Source organism: Leuresthes tenuis, unplaced genomic scaffold, assembly GCF_036924035.1.
Source record: "Leuresthes tenuis unplaced genomic scaffold, fLeuTen1.0.hap1 SCAF_20, whole genome shotgun sequence".
Taxonomy (NCBI): domain Eukaryota; kingdom Metazoa; phylum Chordata; class Actinopteri; order Atheriniformes; family Atherinopsidae; genus Leuresthes; species Leuresthes tenuis.
This window is the reverse complement of record NW_027325374.1, coordinates 3,874,199-3,891,277: the sequence shown is the minus strand read 5'-3', so window position 1 is coordinate 3,891,277 and position 17,079 is coordinate 3,874,199. Positions and strand designations below refer to the sequence as shown.

At 44.8% G+C, this 17,079-nt stretch overlaps 2 protein-coding genes across 8 annotated transcripts in view; one reads left to right on the top strand and one right to left on the bottom strand.

Moving 5' to 3' along the window:
- Positions 1-17,079, top strand: part of LOC140279000 (DELTA-stichotoxin-Hmg2b-like) — a 335,708-nt gene that overhangs the window by 242,517 nt on the left and 76,112 nt on the right. The gene's annotated exons all lie outside the window — the stretch shown is intronic.
- exoc7 (exocyst complex component 7) lies at positions 55-16,747 on the bottom strand. Of its 6 annotated transcripts, XM_072372809.1 has the most exons (21): positions 16,541-16,639; positions 16,341-16,406; positions 14,293-14,477; positions 14,100-14,205; positions 13,249-13,471; positions 12,158-12,325; positions 11,880-11,891; positions 9,201-9,293; positions 8,583-8,651; positions 7,440-7,585; positions 6,886-7,038; positions 6,711-6,809; positions 6,574-6,636; positions 6,422-6,488; positions 3,770-3,832; positions 3,561-3,681; positions 3,376-3,471; positions 3,230-3,293; positions 695-736; positions 487-620; positions 55-274 (listed from the first exon to the last, which is right to left on the bottom strand). In XM_072372809.1, exons 1-21 carry the CDS (start codon positions 16,598-16,600, stop codon positions 172-174), a joined length of 2,133 nt encoding a protein of 710 aa, XP_072228910.1. In that variant the 5' UTR covers positions 16,601-16,639; the 3' UTR covers positions 55-171. The 6 variants fall into 6 exon arrangements, with proteins under 6 accessions (XP_072228910.1, XP_072228905.1, XP_072228906.1 ...); XM_072372804.1 differs by lacking the exon at positions 8,583-8,651 and having other exon boundaries at positions 16,541-16,747; XM_072372805.1 differs by lacking the exons at positions 8,583-8,651; positions 11,880-11,891 and having other exon boundaries at positions 9,201-9,296; positions 12,149-12,325; positions 16,541-16,747.

The following is a 17,079-nucleotide window of genomic DNA, read 5'->3' as shown; positions in this document are numbered from 1 at the left end:
CAATCTGAAGCTCTCTGTTTTGTGCTGCTGCGTCTTCAATAAACAACTCAGAAGTCAGGATGGTTCGGTTTATTTGAAGCAGCTGAGGTACATAAATACGTCGATTCTTTGTACAAATCGTGCAGGGAGGCTAAAGGAGCTTCGTCGGGCCGGGCCGGGTCAGAACACAGCTCAGGCAGATGTGTCGAACAGCCTCTCGATCATCTCCTCCACCTCCTCCGGGCGATACTTGTGGTACTTCTCAGGGTTCTTAGTGAAGGAAATGTTGGCACATCTGGAAGAAAAAGACCGGATGGTGGGAGTAAAACCTTAATTCTGAGCGCTCTGTGTCACCTTTTCCTGTCTGAACGTCAGTTTTATTTCTGCAGGACGTTTAGAAACAAACAATAAAAGACCTCAAACTGAACTCCAATTAAAAGGTAAAACAGGGGGATTTAAATCTTTCCCCAAACTCATCTCCACTCCAGGTGAATAAGATCTGCCCACCTGTGCAGGAAGGCTCTGTAGGCCTCGGACACCGCCTTCTTCTGAGCGTGACGGATGAAGTCCCGCTGCTCTTTATCCGGGATGGCCCAGCCCTTCTGGATCTTACACAGCTCCTCCAAACCGTCGTTGAACCCCTGAAAAGAGACTCAAATCAGCTTTTCACCTTCAGGTTTCACCTTCAGGCTTTTTTAAACTTCCATGGACTCACCTTGAATTTGTCTTTAATCACTTGGCGCTCTTTATCTTTCAGCTGGAGGAAGACGAGATTCAGTTTTAGTTTTAGTGTGAAAACTCTTTCATCGGGTAAAAAGGTACGAAGGTTTGCTGGTTCTGTTTTAACTGCTCCACGGTCAGCTTAATGCTCCAGTGGTTCCAGCTCAGTTAGTTTTTATCAGTTAGAAATACGAGTTCATGTGAAAATTAGGGCTGAGCGATTTTATCGATACCCAGAAATATATCGATATTTTGTTTCCCGATAAATGATCGATTTTTCAGCCGGAAGTTGTTTTTTTTGGGGTTTTTTTGCAAACTTTATTGAAAAGTCAGACGTTACAATTAGTGAAAACATTAACATAATACAAAACAATGCCACGGGGGGGGGGGGGGGGGGGGGGGTCACATTATACAAAACAGTGGTAAATTAGTTCATAAAAATGTTATAAAGTGCATAGCTCGGGGGTTTTTGATGGCTTTTCTGGTTACAGAATGTAGGATTGTTGTAATTTATTGTTTGAGCTCCTTCTCAAAAATGAAAAAAGATGGTTTGTGATTAGAGAATTTGGATTTGTGTTTATGGTGTTTAGCAAGTAAAACAAGCAGGTTGATGATGTAATATTCACAAGATAAACATGAGTCTGAAGACACGTTTGTTTCCGTTTGTCTGGTGTTGTTGTCCTTCCAGTTCAAAGGTCAGATCACCGGTCCAATCAGGGACGATTCATGTTAAATCGCACTGTCCCTTTAAAATCTTTCAGAAAATTGTGTGTATTAAATCATATGGAATCAAATTGTATAAATAACTTGTATCGTATCGTGAGATCAGTGTATCGCTACAGCTCAAGTTAAAATGAACTAAATAGCTTCCCAGCCCATTCTAAGTTGGTTCTAGTTAAGAACTGGTTCGATTTCCCACAGCCTGAGTCCTTAGGTCTCTTCTAAAGGCTCCGATACGCCAAACTGACGCCGTGACTCCAGAAAACAGTTGTCTTTGAACGCACCGCGATAAAAACCTGCAACTGCAGATGCCTCAACTTTGGAGCAGGAGCTTCTAAATTATCCAGCAGATTTGAATAAATTAAATTAAATTTTAATGTGTTTAGATTAGGGCTGTAGCTAACGATTATTTAGATTATTGAGTATTCTATCGATAATACGCCACACAACCCCACTTCTAAAAACCCGAAATATACCTTTAAAGGGGAACTTTTAAACCTGCTGCTGCAGCATCACGTGTCTGACGTCATCCCAGTAGAGAGTGTGTAGAAAGCCCTCTATAAGCCCCCCGATAGCCTCCAATAACAACAACACAGCAGCTATGAGCTAACAGAGCTATAGCACACGTTCATTCATTCATTCTTCTTGAAGTATTGGTGAAATAAAGACAGATAATGCCTTATTTAGAGGCTGCATCCTCTAAGCCCCGTTCACTCCGTTATATGGATCTCCAGTTATCTAAATATCTTCTGAAGGACGCCGACTTTCACCAAACTGTTCTCGGTGAGTAGATGAACGTATTTCATGCCAGAAATAAGGTTTAAAAATACCGGAGTTCCCCTTTAAGGTTCGTATACACCAAGCTAACAATCAGCTGCCGGTAAACGTCCTGGAACAACCGGCTTGTCTTTCAGTGAGAGAAAGACTCTGATTGGCTGTTCACTTTCACCCAGTTTCTTCTTGTTTTCATCCACACACTGATGAAGTAAAGAGACTCAAGTTAAGGCCCAATCGACCCGCCGAGCCTTCTGCTTTGCTCTGGTTAAAGTTAGCGCTACACGATTCTAAACAAACTCCTATCAGCAGCTCAGACGACACACAGAGAAAAGACGCATGGCGGTGAAAGCACAGGCGAGTTTACAGGAAGGATATACAGCGAGACATCTGACACTAAATGCTGAATAACAACCAAACAACAGCCAGAACCAGTCCCAGAGGGGGAATAAACGGCTTTAAAAAGGGTTTAATTGTACAATAATGAGGCTGAATATTGCACTTGAGCTTCTGACTTTAACCCGTGGGTGAAAACTGTTTTTGACACAGTTTGTGACCTGATGGGGAGCAGAAATGCACAATAATTTAAGCGTTTTCCTAAATAACCAACAAGGTGAAACATGACACCATTTATCTATCACATCTCAATCGTAATACTGGCCTCAATAATCACTTATAACCCAAATAATGCCGACTTAAAGTTCCGCTTTTCCTGTGGGAGACGAGATTTAGTGGTGATCTAGTCCTTCGACCGAGACGTTGGGGGCTATTTGGATGGCTGAAAGAGCTCTAATCCTCCATCCCTGCAACACAGAGCCAAGTGGAGGGACTTGGCCCAAACCCGACGGCTCGTTTTAACCCTCCATCGCCTCTAACATTTGGCTTTAGTTGTCTGTTCAGAATATTTCACGGTTTCCGGTCTTGGTTCTACTTTTGCGTGTAAAGCACTTTGTCTTGGCTTCATAAACAGTGAACATGGAGCTCTGCGTGTGGAGGTGAAGCCGCGGCCGCTCACGTGCACAGATAGTGAACTGACCTTGGTGCCGGGCTGGGCGACGGGCATGTTCCGGTCCGTCAGGTGCTCGGTGACTTTCAGCCAGCTGCAGCAGACGGAAACACGTCGGGTCAAAGCGAGCGAGCAGGAAGTGACGGACGCTGGGATGAATTAAAGTTAGAGCTCACCTGCGCTGGTACGTGTCGATCTGCTGCTCGATCAGCTCTCTGTAGGACGTCTCGGCTCTCTTCTGAGTCACCGTGACCAGCTGGATCAGCTCGGACCTGCGGACGTGAACAGGTGAGGGACAGATTCATCCAACAAAGTGACAAAGTTTACATGGACACAGAAGGAAAAAGCGAAGGATGCTGACTTCTCCAGCGACTTCAGGATGTAGTTGTAGTTGTTGTGCAGGAAAATGGCGCTCAGAGCCAAGTCCTCGTACACTTTGGATTTACTGAGCAGGTTCAACTGCAGGTTTCCTAAAACTTTACCTGAGAGAACGCAGAGCATTAGCATTAGCATTAGCATTAGCTCACAGAACAAAGTGTCAGACAGTAAGCAGGCGGTCGCTGTGCTCACAGATGTAGGTGCTCAGCAGCCGTTTGTTGAAGTCGGAGGTGTAGCTGGTCGCAGACGACGTCTCTGGAAAAATAAGCAAAGGAAAAGCGGTTTACACCACAGTGCAAGTGTTAAATAACCACATGTCCAGACAGGGCCTACACAGTCTGCTGCTTACCTCGGGGGTCTAAAGGTATATTGTAAGTGTCCCCCAGAACTAAAAGGGCCGAGGCAAGCCAAAAGAGAAGAGACAGAGAAAGAGGCACAAGTGCAAAAAGGTTAGAAAGATTTGTTAGTGCAGAGTAAAGCAAACAGTCATCAGCCAGGCGGTGGCGGCAGCGGCGGCGAGGAGGCGTAGCCGAGCAGCGACCAGCAGAAGACAGCCAGAAACAGTCGTTTATACGGGTTTAAGACAGTAAAACACGAGCTGGATGAAAGAGCGAAGCAGAGAGAAGCAGCGAAGTTAGAAAGCAGAACAGTGAAAAAGGTCTGAATGTGCACAGCAACTCATCAGGGATCTGATGTGGAGCTTTGTTCTGGCTTCATGTCAGATCACGCATTTGGACACTGGTGTGGTTTACTGGTTCAGTTTCTGACCGATTCAGTTCCTGACCGTTCAGTTCCTGACCGATTCGGTTCCTGACCTGTTCAGTTCCTGACCTGTTCAGTTCCTGACCTGTTCAGTTCCTGACCGGTTCAGTTCCTGACCGGTTCAGTTCCTGACCGATTCAGTTCCTGACCGATTCAGTTCCTGACCGGTTCCGTTCCTGACTTGTACGGTTCCTGACTTGTTCGGTTCCTGACCGGTTCAGTTCCTGACCGATTCAGTTCCTGACCGGTTCAGTTCCTGACCGGTTCAGTTCCTGACCTGTTCAGTTCCTGACCTGTTCAGTTCCTGACCGGTTCAGTTCCTGACCGATTCAGTTCCTGACCGATTCAGTTCCTGACCGGTTCAGTTCCTGACTTGTACGGTTCCTGACCTGTTCGGTTCCTGACCGGTTCAGTTCCTGACCTGTTCAGTTCCTGACCTGTTCAGTTCCTGACCTGTTCAGTTCCTGACCGATTCAGTTCCTGACCGGTTCAGTTCCTGACTTGTACGGTTCCTGACTTGTTCGGTTCCTGACCGGTTCAGTTCCTGACCGATTCAGTTCCTGACCGGTTCAGTTCCTGACTGATTCAGTTCCTGACCGGTTCAGTTCCTGACTTGTTCGGTTCCTGACCGGTTCAGTTTCTGATCGGTTCAGTTTCTGATCGGTTCAGTTCCTGACCTGTTCAGTTCCTGACCTGTTCAGTTCCTGACCTGTTCAGTTCCTGACTGGTTTAGTTCCTGACCGGTTCTTATTGGATCTGGTTCTCCTGTCAGTAAAATATCAAAAAGCTCATGTATCATTTCATTTGTTGCATCTTTTCCTGATCACACTCGAGTTAAACCCTTGGTTGTATATTCAGTGAGACTTTTCACGCTGCCTGTGAAGTAAGAGCGACGCCAGACCTTCATATTTCATCATCTTTGACTTCCACAAAGCAGGAAAAAACCTCAACCATCTTCAGAGTTCCCTTTGCTGCTCAGAGGAACTCGTCCACACCAAACTAACACGAGAATCTGGGCAACAAATATGACTCGAAGAAGCGAAGACGACCAAAACCCGAAGACCGTGGAGCTACAAAACAAACGAAGCAGCGTAAACGAAGGAAGTGGAACTAATGAGCAAAAGACAAGAATACCCATAAGAACAATCAGCTTAAACAAACCAAACACCTGGATGATGTCATACGCTGCAGACGCAGTATTACACCCTGAAAACACACCCACGGCCGAACCAGTCCCCAACCACAGAAGAAACTGGGCCGCCGTGTTGTTTTCGTGTCCCTGTGGGAGGTAAATGCAGAGGGGAGGGCAACGCCTGAACTACGGAAGCCCAGAGGGAGCGGCAGCAGCGGACGTTAAAGAGAAAACTAATTTTCTTTAACAACAAATGCTTCTAAATCGCTTCTAAATCTGACTTTTTAGGGGAAATGTGGTGAAATGTGTAAGTTGGGGTTGTTTCTGAGAGAGAAATTGATTAATTTCAGCCAGAAATCAAACATCTCCAGTTCAAAGTGTTCCATCAAATGTCGCAAAACTAACCGACCTCAGTAGTCCTCATACAGATCGACTTATTCACCCAAAGTGGTTGTAGAGATCCTACAAAGCAGCTTTAACATAGCTTAGGTCTAAGCTGAGAGCCTGTTGGAGCTGAGAAACCTCAGATATAGCTCAGGTTCTGATATTACATCAGCATTTCTGAGAAAGTGTTTAAATCCAAGCTTCTGATGCTCCGAATATGGAGAATAAAAATGTCCGTTTGTGCAGTAACTCTTACTCCCAGCAGGGGGAGACACACAGCATTACACAAGCTAAAAATGTTGTTTAATTTAGGATCCAACCGTTAATTAGGCTTTTAAGTAATAAATATGAACCATCTCTGTTAATTTGGCTGCATTCAGCAAAATAAATACCAAAAGTTTGAATTTAAACGTCTCTCGCTGCCTTTAGATCAAACAACAAAGCCTCCAGATCAGAGTTAAAATGTTGAACACTCATCACTGTCCAGACAGTTTCAGACAGAAGAGCCGTGACTTCAGCCAGGCTACGCTGACCAGAACCGGCTGCCTGCGTTTAGGTGGCGGTACCTTGTGAGGCCAGCATGGCTCCGGCGGTCTCGTGGAAGTCCAGCAGCTGCTGCAGGAACAGGATGGCCTGCAGAGGAGAGCAGAAACATCAGCTCAGCTTGGTGGTTATTCAGGGACGCCGTCAGCCGGTACCCGGAGCAGACAGAGCTTACGTTGCTGGTCAGCTCATGAACCGTTCCGTCTTTGGGCATGTTGTACTCTTTATCAGGATCATTCTGTTGGAAGAAACCGGAAACAGTCAGTGATGACGATCAGCGACTGATCACAGGTTAAAAAGCGAGCCTCGTGCCTTGATGCTGTCTGCAAACTCCTCCAGAGCTTTGGCCCCGATCGTCTCCATGGAGGTGATGAGCGTGGGCAGCTTGTTCTTGGTGCTCGCCGCTGTTCCCTGCACACGACACGAAGAACCAGCATTTTAAGAAGAGCTACGATGAGTTTAAATGCCGAGACCGTTGGGCTCTGACCTGAAGCGTCGAGTCGAACTCGGACTTGTTCATTTTCAGGTGTCTGAGGATGGGAAAGATGGTGAGGACGGCGGAGTAGTCGTGACGCATGATGGCCCTGCGAGCCGCCGACACGATGTTGTCTCCCTCCAGCATCAGGTTGTCCAGCGCCTCCTGAGGACCAACGACAGCATGAAAGTGACCCCGCCCACTGTCCACCATGAACATGCACAAAAAGCAGCCTGTGAACTTTGGAGAAAACCCCTTAAAGCTTAAAATACAGATAATAATATGAGTATTATCTGTTAAAGAGTCACAAAGTGATGGCTTAAAAAAAAAGCACTACTTTAGGGGCTTTTGTCTGTATTGTTTAACATCTTCTTGAGCAGATGATGAGCTGAAAAAGGTGGGAAAAATGGTCCATTTGCATGTCTGAACTGTGGAAGGAAACCTTCACATTGTCAAAAATATGAGCTGAATAAGCAGAAAATGGTTTCTTAGTGTTATATCTTACCACAAAGAAGGTAAAAAACGTGGATCTTGCTACTTTAGCACCTTCTGAACGTGTCTCTGACCTGAATGAGGGAGTCGAAGGTCTTCTTCTGGTGATGCTCGGGGATGATTTCCATCAGGAGGGCGTACTCGCTCTGAGCCAGCTTGACGAAAGCGCTGATACAGTGGATGTAGGAGTCGATCTCGATGTCCAGGACATCGTCCTTCCCTGGCAGGAACACGAGGAGTGCTCCAGTCAGCCGGCAAACAGAAACAGCTGACACGATGGTGTGGTGGCAGCTTAAAGGGGAACTCTGGTGTTTTTTAAACCTGGACCTTATTTCTGGCATGAAATACGTTCATCTACTCACTGAGAACAGTTTGGTGAAAGTCGGCGTCCTTCAGAAGATATTTAGATAACTGGAGATCCATATAACGGAGTGAACGGGGCTTAGAGGATGCAGCCTCTAAATAAGGCATTATCTGTCTTTATTTCACCAATACTTTAAGAAGAATGAATGAATGAACGTGTGCTATAGCTCTGTTAGCTCATAGCTGCTGTTATGTGGCTACTTGCAGCTATAGGAGAGCTAACGGAGGGATTTCTACACAGGCACTCTACTGGGACCACTTCATCCACACGCCCCCCTGCAGCACAGTTTATTCACTCCGTGCTCTGTGACAGTCGGCTAACTTCACACAGAGTTTGCTGCTGATAGTTTTGTGCAACATGGCAGGATATTTATCAGATTTTGACAACGTGGACGACAGCTTTGAGTACGATGGACGTTCTTACCGGAGTGAATGAGCTGTGCTGCAGCCATGCGTGTCGATGAAGGCGTCCCAGTAGAGTGCCTGTGTAGAAATCCCTCCATAACAGCAGCTATGAGCTAACAGAGCAACAGTTTGTTCATTCTTTCGTCTTCAAGTATTGGTGAAATAAAGACAGATAATGCCTTATCTTTGCCCCGTTCACTCCGTTATATGGATCTCCAGTTATCTAAATATCTTCCGAAGGACGCCGACTTTCACCAAACTGTTCTCGGTGAGCAGATGAACGTATTTCATGCCAGAAATAAGGTCCAGGTTTAAAACTACCGGAGTTCCCCTTTAAAGAGCAGTTTGTGTTCAGATTAACTTCAGACTATGTGTTGTGTCTACAGGCTGAGCAGTTTTAACATAACGACCTTCTTCTCTTCTCTTCCCCACGTGTTGCCGTCACTCACCTGCAGCGGCCCCGTGCTTCTCGGTCAGGGCGTCAGAGTGGTGTTTGACCCGCAGGTCGTGATCGTAACCTGGTGGGTGGGGCAGGGCAGCAGGGAAACTAGTCAAAACACCGGGGTCATGACTAGGCTGAGAGGGGGGGACAAACCTGACCCTGGAGCAGCTGTACCGACCACCACCAAGCACCAGCAGTGGGCAGAGAAGAAGCAGGGGACCCCCACCAGGGAGGCCGGGTGGAGGGGCCCATGTCTGATAGTCAGTATTAAACCACGAGACAGAGGTGTCACAACAGCTTTGACCCATCGCAGCGCTTTAAAACCCCATCCTACACATTTTAAAACACACTTTAGCTTTTAGTTTACTAAGCTACCCTCAGGTCCTACATTTCCCACAATGCCTTTCACCAAAGAGGGTTCTGCACCTGCACCCACTTCCTGTTTTCCTGACATGACATAAAGAAATGAGGGGCGGGTAAAGACTATGTTGCTGCTTTATTGGACGTTATGTGTGCATCATTAAGGCTCTGCAGTGCTTTAAAGCTGTTGTGACTTCTGGGACTTTCTGTGTGACTGAAACAGCTGGAGGAAGAAAACAGCGAAGAGGAGACCGAGATGCTTTACCTTCCAAAGGAGTGAGGTTAGAGCCCCCCTTTTTCCCATCCAGCCCATGCTGTGAGTACTGTTTCAGAAGGTTCTGAGCCTTGCGAATGGTCCCTGGTCCCATAAACACAGAGACAGAGTCCAGAAGAGGAGGGAGGGGGGGGGGGCAGCGAGGTCCAGACAGCCAAGAAACACAAGAAGGAAGAAGAAGAAGAAGAAAAAGGAGAGCTAGGAAGTGAGTGATGAAATGCAGACACCACATCCCTCCACCACCAGGCAGCCAGCAGAGGTTTGTATATGGGGGGGGGGCTAGCACCACAGCTACATAACAGAACAACCAGGTGAGACAAACTACAGCTCTACAGGGCAGTCTCAGGGTCATGTAAGAGAACACACAGGTTAGGTCAGTTGTAAACAGCCATTACAATTAATACAATGAACATCATCATCATCATCGCTCATGAACAGTTACATGGTTTAGGGATGCAGCAGATTACCAGCAGCAGAATTAAACATGACGCTTTGTCAGTGAGTTAGTGAGCAGGTGGCACGTTTGCATTCATCAAATCAGACAAATCACACAAAGCTGGAATGGTTAGCATGTTAGCTCAGCCATTTGGAGTCTGCTCCATCAAGTCCGCTTACCGATGCTGTAAACTCAGCTCTGAGATCACAGAATAAGACGTTTAATGTTTGAAAACAACACTAAAGTCCACCCTGAAGGGGATCAAACGTAAAATAAAAATAAAAACTCAAATAAAACCTGCAGGCTACAGAAGAACGTTTGAAAAGGCTTGTTGTTGGCAGGTTGTGTCTTAAACCTGCACTACATCCATCAGCCAGCAGGGGGCGACTCTTCCAGCTGCAAACCATAGCTTGCACAGAATTTAATGAGAAAATGACTCTAACTCACCCTGCGTCCATTTTCCTCATAATATGTTCAATATTTCTTAATAAATTTAGTCTCAATCACTACTTTTACATCTTATTTGACGCAACATGGAACGTGGTGTCAGGGTTAGAGCCGTTTACTCACGACCAAGATGACGCAACATCGTGGTCCAATCAAATGAATCTGTGAGGCGGATGTGGAGTGAAACAATAAGCTACCGTTCCTGGTTCCTGGAGATGTTCTCCCTCCTGTTCAGTCACCTGTCTGAAGGGGCGGAGCCTCTCAAGACGAGCAGAGGGGCTTCTAACATGTCCGCCTTTCCAAGTTTAGAAGAAAGACCCGTCATAAGTTTTAAAGCAAATAATCTAGGCTGCACCAGAAGGTGGCGCCGCAGGCTACGATGCTAACGGTTGTAACAGAAGTTCGCCTAACCAGAAACAAACACCACCTGCGGTGGACATCCACAAGAGGAAAATGGGGGGAGCTTTTCTTTAGGAATGACGTTCATCTTTGGGAATATTTGGGAAGATATGAGGATATTTTTTAACCAGTTCAGACCTGAAACGTCATATTTGTGAATAAATGATGATCCTCAAGGTTGTTTCCATTCGCCCTAAAGTACATCAAGTCTTCCTTCGAGAAGTAAAACCACCTCAAGCGAGTGTTTTATACATTTTAAACCGACTCCAAACAAGGCTACACTCACCTTTTCGGTCGTATTAAACCCAAATTTACTGGTGATATCAGTGCTCACCAACCCCTTTAACATAAAACATTGTTATTTAACTAAAAAGCATTAAAGGAGCTGTAAGAGTCTGTGTTTTTTTCAGCAGAAAGCTGTGAGAGCACGTTGATGACGTTAGATTTGAGCCTGTACAAGCAGACGATCTGTTAGGCAGCTACAGACTCCTCTGAAAACACAAGCTGCTCACAACACACAACGGATCTACACAAACACTGAGAACTCCACAGGCTTTAGGTTCATGGCGGCAGCAGAAACCCTTGCAACCCTCTCTCTAATGCACCGTAAATGTTTAAAGCCCAGAATGCAATGCAGTGCGAGGTCGCTGCTCTTTCCTTTTCTTGCCACCTGGTTGAAAAATGAGCTCAGGGGTTGGGGACGGCTGTCTTACAGCGTTAAGAGTTACATCAGGATATAAGCTACACTGGGAAAAGGGACCAGAGTATAATTTTAATGTTAATTCGATTCTCGCTGAGAGGAAGGGTTGCTCGCTCTGGTTGTATCGCATTAACCTCGTTAAATCCCGTCTCTGTTTTGTATCAAACTGACAGAGAAGCAGGTAAATGGGACGAGCTGCAGTGCACAGCGTTCACCAGCAGGGGGCAGTCATGGCGCACCTGAACAGTCACAGAATCAGGAAAAGAAGAGCAGATGCTCCTGCTGTGCTTCACTGTTATGAGCCTGAGTCCACTTTAAACACATTTATGACTCGTGTCTTTAAAATAAAGCAGAAAGAAACCAGCTGAACAAACTTAAACAGCCCAGTTTCATCCGTGTCACCAAGACATTTAATCTCTAAAAGTTTATCCTGTCACAATAACCTCCTACGAATGCAAATAAATGGAAAATACACTCAAAAAGCAGCAAATTAGGATTTATAAACCGAATATAAAGTGAGATGGAGTTCAAACTAGTTTCCACCTTTTCAGCTTCACACGCCGCCATGAAACTAGAGAAAATAACCAAATTACGGACGACCACAGAACAAATTGACCTCTGCTGTAAAAACTGACACCACGGACGGACAGAAGCAGGCACGGTGCACACACTAAAGCTCTGTGTTTACCTGGGATGTAGACTGTCATCACAACATAGGGATTATGGAGGAGGAAAGGATGAAGGATGGTTAGAGCAGAGTGTAAAATCACAGGGAGGCAGTGGTGGTGAACTGGGCTTCAGTGCGTGGAATAATCAGAGAAACCAGAATAATGTGGCTGGATGGAATCAAACTGAGTCTGAATGTGGTGACGAGTGCTCGCAGAGTGCTGTTATCATGCTTGTTATTGGGATTCATGTGTGTGAGGTGGAGTTTTAGCGGATTATGCCTGGATGGAGGCTGCTGACCTGGCCTCCTGGGAGCCTTTTTTGTGGGCGTGTCCTTGCGTTTGGTTTGGACGGCGGGTGAGTAGAGGACCCCCGAGGAGGCGCTGTTTTTACGGAAATGATCCTTCAGGCCTTTGATGGAGCGATCCAGCTGGTTGGACCTGATCTGGAAGTAAACGTTCATGAAATCTGAAGAGGAGAGAGGAGGAGAATGAATGCTTTTCATCTCTTTCATCGTCTATAAGGTTCAAATCAAAGCTGATTAAGTTGCATCTGAAACTGCTCATGAATGAATCTTTATTTATAAAAACATGATGTAAATAATGAGGCCGATTGGCAACAGCTCAGTAACATGATCGGGTATAAAAGGAGCACCATAGAGAGGCAACAATCTGCAAACTATGAAACTATGTGACAAACCCAGGAGGAACTCGAGTTTTTAACAAACAGGAGAACATCTGCATTTGTTTGGGACTGTTTTAGTGTTAAATTGAACTAAATTTGATGATATGATGAGTATTTAGAGCCGGAGCGTGCCATATGAGGGACTGAATCAAAATAAAAGATGGAGTTTGTGTCTTTGTGGTCATTAAAAATGAGGATATCCAGAGTAAAGATGAGACTTGAGTGTTTTAAATGCTTTTATCCAACTTTGGAGCTGTGGACTCTCAAATAAAACCAGGTGAACTGGATAAGTTTGTTGCCGTTTCTGTTCTTTTCGCTGGATTTGCTCCTCATGTGATGTAAAATATATGATCAGACATCACGTTATGGTACATTAAAGTAACATTTCATACTTAATGTATGAAGATTTAACACTTTAATCTGTAATCTGGAGTGATGCTGATATATCTGTTTATACATACTGCATATATGCATCAATACAAAGTCAAAAAACTTTAATCCTGCCTCAGTTTCAGGATTAATCCGACTATGTTTGCACAACCAACTGTCTTGACTTTAAGAGTTTAGTTGAGTATTCAGAAGTTGGCTTGAGCCTTTAAGCCTCTACATCTGATTTATAAACTACATTAATGCTAAAATAAGATGAATCTTTGTGAACAATCAAGGGTTTTGGAGAAAATGTGGGAAATAACAGCAACACTCCTCACCTTGGTTGCGTCCGTATTCCACCAGCCAGCCTGCGATGCAGATGATGTCCTGCAGCACGGCCTCAGGAAGGTGTTCCAGCACCACATCCTCCGGCGCCTCCAGCTCCTCGTCCATGCTGATGGCGTCCAGGATGAGGATGGGGGGAACGGGTTTGCTGTAGCGGGTTAAGAGGCTGCGGAACTCGGCCTCGAGCAGCTCTTTCCCCTTCTCAAACCGCGCTTTCTGCAGAAAGGCCACAAAAGTTCTCCACCAATGCAAAACATTTCTGTACATAGATGAGCGACAGAATGCACATGCAACCTGCACATCTGGAAAGGCTCCATCAATGCTGAAAGGTTTAAACAGGTTTTAGAGCAACATCAGACGACTTCCTGCATCTGTTCCAGCAGCACGGCTTCATGGTGGAGGAGTCCAGCTGCTGGACTGACCTGCAGGAAGACCCAGGACTGCTGAGCAGCTAGAATCAGACAGAATGGGACAACATTCGTCTCCCAACGGCCCAGCAGCTGGTCTCCTCAGCACCCAGATGTTTACAGGTGTTGCTAAAAGAAGAGGGGATGCTACACAGTAGGAAACATGGACCTGTCCCAACTTTTTGGAGACATGTGAGTCCAGGTGCTGGAAAAGTGTTCATCTGGAAATCATTTTACACAGAGTCCAAACTTTATTAAAATTGGGGTTTTTATCTGTTTTATATATATATTTAATCCTAAACCACTAAATACGTATTCATCCACCACTCTAAATAGTGCCCTCTGAGTTCACTGTATGAGGCTGTTCCATTAACATTTTCAGCCCTTTCTATCCTAACTGTGAGCTTCAGAGGAACAGACAGGCGCTGATACTGTACCACAGTGTTGAGTTCAGGGCTGTCGGGGTTGTTGTCCTGAAAGTATTCCACAGCTTTCTGGATCTTTGCGATGCAAGCGAGATATTCATCGAGTCTGCCTGTGGGTCTGTGACAGAACACACGTGTTTACGGCACATTTAGCTGCTCATGCTGCCAGTTTGCATCGGTTTCTGAGGATGGAGGCCGTCCTCACCCCTCTCTGATGATCCGGTCGGTGTCCTTGGCCACGTGGTAGTAACTGATGACGTGGTCCATGCAGGACAGGGTTTTGTCCACGTTCTCCTGCAGCCGCTGCAGGTTCTCCGTCTGCTTGTGGACCGGGATGATGGAGTTCTCCAGCTGCATCAGGCGGCTCTCGAACGAAGACAGGATGGAAACCTTTCAGGACGAGAACACAGGCTGAAAGCAGGCACCGGGTGCTAAGCAACCGCTTCTTATCTGTTTTTGGATGTTATTAACTCACGTAATCAGAGACAAAGGAATGCTTACACTGTGGGGTCATGAAGAAACTGGGGGTTTAAATCACATCACAGTCTGTAAATGGGCTTTTTTACCATAAATCTGAACTCAGATTGAGATCCAAACTGTTCTCTGGTCGGGTCATTGAGCAGATGTGTCTCTCCTGAAGAAAGGTTTGAGCTCTTTGCTCTGTGGACAGAAGCATCAGCTTCCATCGGCACCAAACCTCCTTTGGATCGGCAGAACAAGCCCACCAGTAACACCTGACATCATCAGTGATGGTGGAAATGTGCTTGTTTTCTTCTTCTTTCTGTGCTTCATTGGATCTGCACCAAACTAAAGTTCCAGCTTCATCTCCTTGACCAAAGCAGATTATTGATTAATCTCTGAATTTCACTTTCAGTCCAGGTCTGCTTCTCTTTAGGTATTAGTGATGGTTTAGACTCTGTTTTTCATTTCTTTTGCTGTACATTTCCCATTTGAGACATGTTCCCTTGAGGTTTCTGCCTCTCTGACCTTTACATTTCCCTTTTACAAGCTCCCCATTTTGTTTGTAAATGCTCCAAATCTGGGAACAGCCAGCATCTTTGGCCACAATCTGAGCTGAGGGTTGAGGTCGTGTTTCCTGCAAATCACCAGCTGTAAATCTCTTTTACCTGCAGGTGTTTGTTTAATAAAATGCAAATTACAAGGTGATTCCGTCATTTTTTCCTCCATTTAAGCAGAAATAAATGCAAAAAATGATCATTGTTTTTCATTTTTTTTTGTTATATTTTACAAAACCAGAATGTTCAGCTATTAAATCAAATTATTCCGTGTTTAGTTTCTCTTTTTCCAAAATAAAAAAGCAGAAGCAGCATCCTCCAAGTGTGCTGATCCCATCATTTTTTCCAGGTATTATCCATGCCCACCGTGGCTTTGTCCCATGCAAAGTCCTCCACAGATTCAACTTCCTGGAAGTGTTTTCGATACGAAAAGCAAAGCTAAAGCAGTGTCTCTCATTTAGGCTTCCTACTCCCCACTTCTCTGGCTCAGCTGGAAGTTTACCCACCGCTCAATGCACATGTCCACTGGATAAAGGAGATTCTTTAGAATAATCTGGAGCTTGTGAAGCTTCCAGGTTATTCCAGGATCCATAGAGTCTCTTTCTGGAACTTGTCAACTCCCTTTTTCATACTCACTTGCAGAGGAAGTTCTCATCCTGCTTCTATTTTTCAATAATTATTCATGTGGTCTATTTTATTCATTTTTCATCCATTCATTTCTCTTTTAAGGCAGAGGGACACAGGTTTATTTTTAGTTTTTAGTCTTCTTAAAAGCGTTAATCAGCTCTTTCACTCTGGCTCACTTTTATATGACATTCTATTGGTTTTTAGTCATGTAAAGATGATTTACATTCAATTTGGATGATAAAAATCCTGCATGTGTGCTTTATTAACCTGAACATTGGTTTGTTCGTGTTTATTCAGACCTTATTGGACCAGGTCTGCACAGAGACTCTAAAACTCTGCTTAACAAAGTCATTAGCAAGGAAAAATAAGCATTTGATTAACTTTTCTCTTTATTCGGACCAATTTAGACCAGATTGTCATATAAAAATGAGCAATATGCAATATAAAAGTGTACAGATATACAAAAAAAGACTGAAAAAGACTTTAAAACACACACACAAAAAGGCAGAAACCATTTAATCCACTACAGCTTGGCTGTGCATGATCCGTGCCTTCAGAAACGTTTTATATTTATGAAACAAGGCGTTGTTGTGACTTTTGTTAACCGTACCATGCCTTTGGTCAGCTGATCGCTCTTCTCCAGGTTCTCTCGGATGAATGACAGCGTCTCTTGTTCCTGTTGCACCACACAGAAAAACAGCTCATCTGAATACATCCACATTTAACCAACAACGACTGTTTAAACGCGTGTTTTCATCTGTGGGGGTAATTTAACGCAGTAAAGCCTCTTCCTGTCCAGCCATGACTGACCTGCTTCAGCTTCTCCTCGATCTCCCGCTTCCTGGCGGACGCGTCCTCGGTCGGAATCATCCTGGAGCTAATTCCCTTCAAAGGACGCTCTCCCGCCGATTAAATGCGATTATCAGACCCGTTTTGATGACAAAAACGACAGCTACGACTACCCAAACCTGCTGTTGTGTTTAGCTAAAGGAAGTGATGATAAGCTAGGTCATTTAGCCGTCCAACACTTCCGGTTATAACTTCAAAGTAAAAGTATGATGATCTGTGACAAAGTTATGAAAATAAAACAATCTGTATGAACTACATGTCTGATTTATAAACCTTTACTGAATATTTGATACTAAAACTCCCACACTATCAGATGTGCCAAGCGTTTTAAGGGCCTATTATTGATCCAAATTTAAATTCTGGGCAGATCTCTGATAAATACTATATAAAGTTTGGTTTTTATTTGCAATTTTACATCTGAACAAAAATAGTGTAAAAGTTAGTTTCTGAAACATTAGTGCTACTACAGTATATAAGGATGTTTAAACTAAGATTTATCT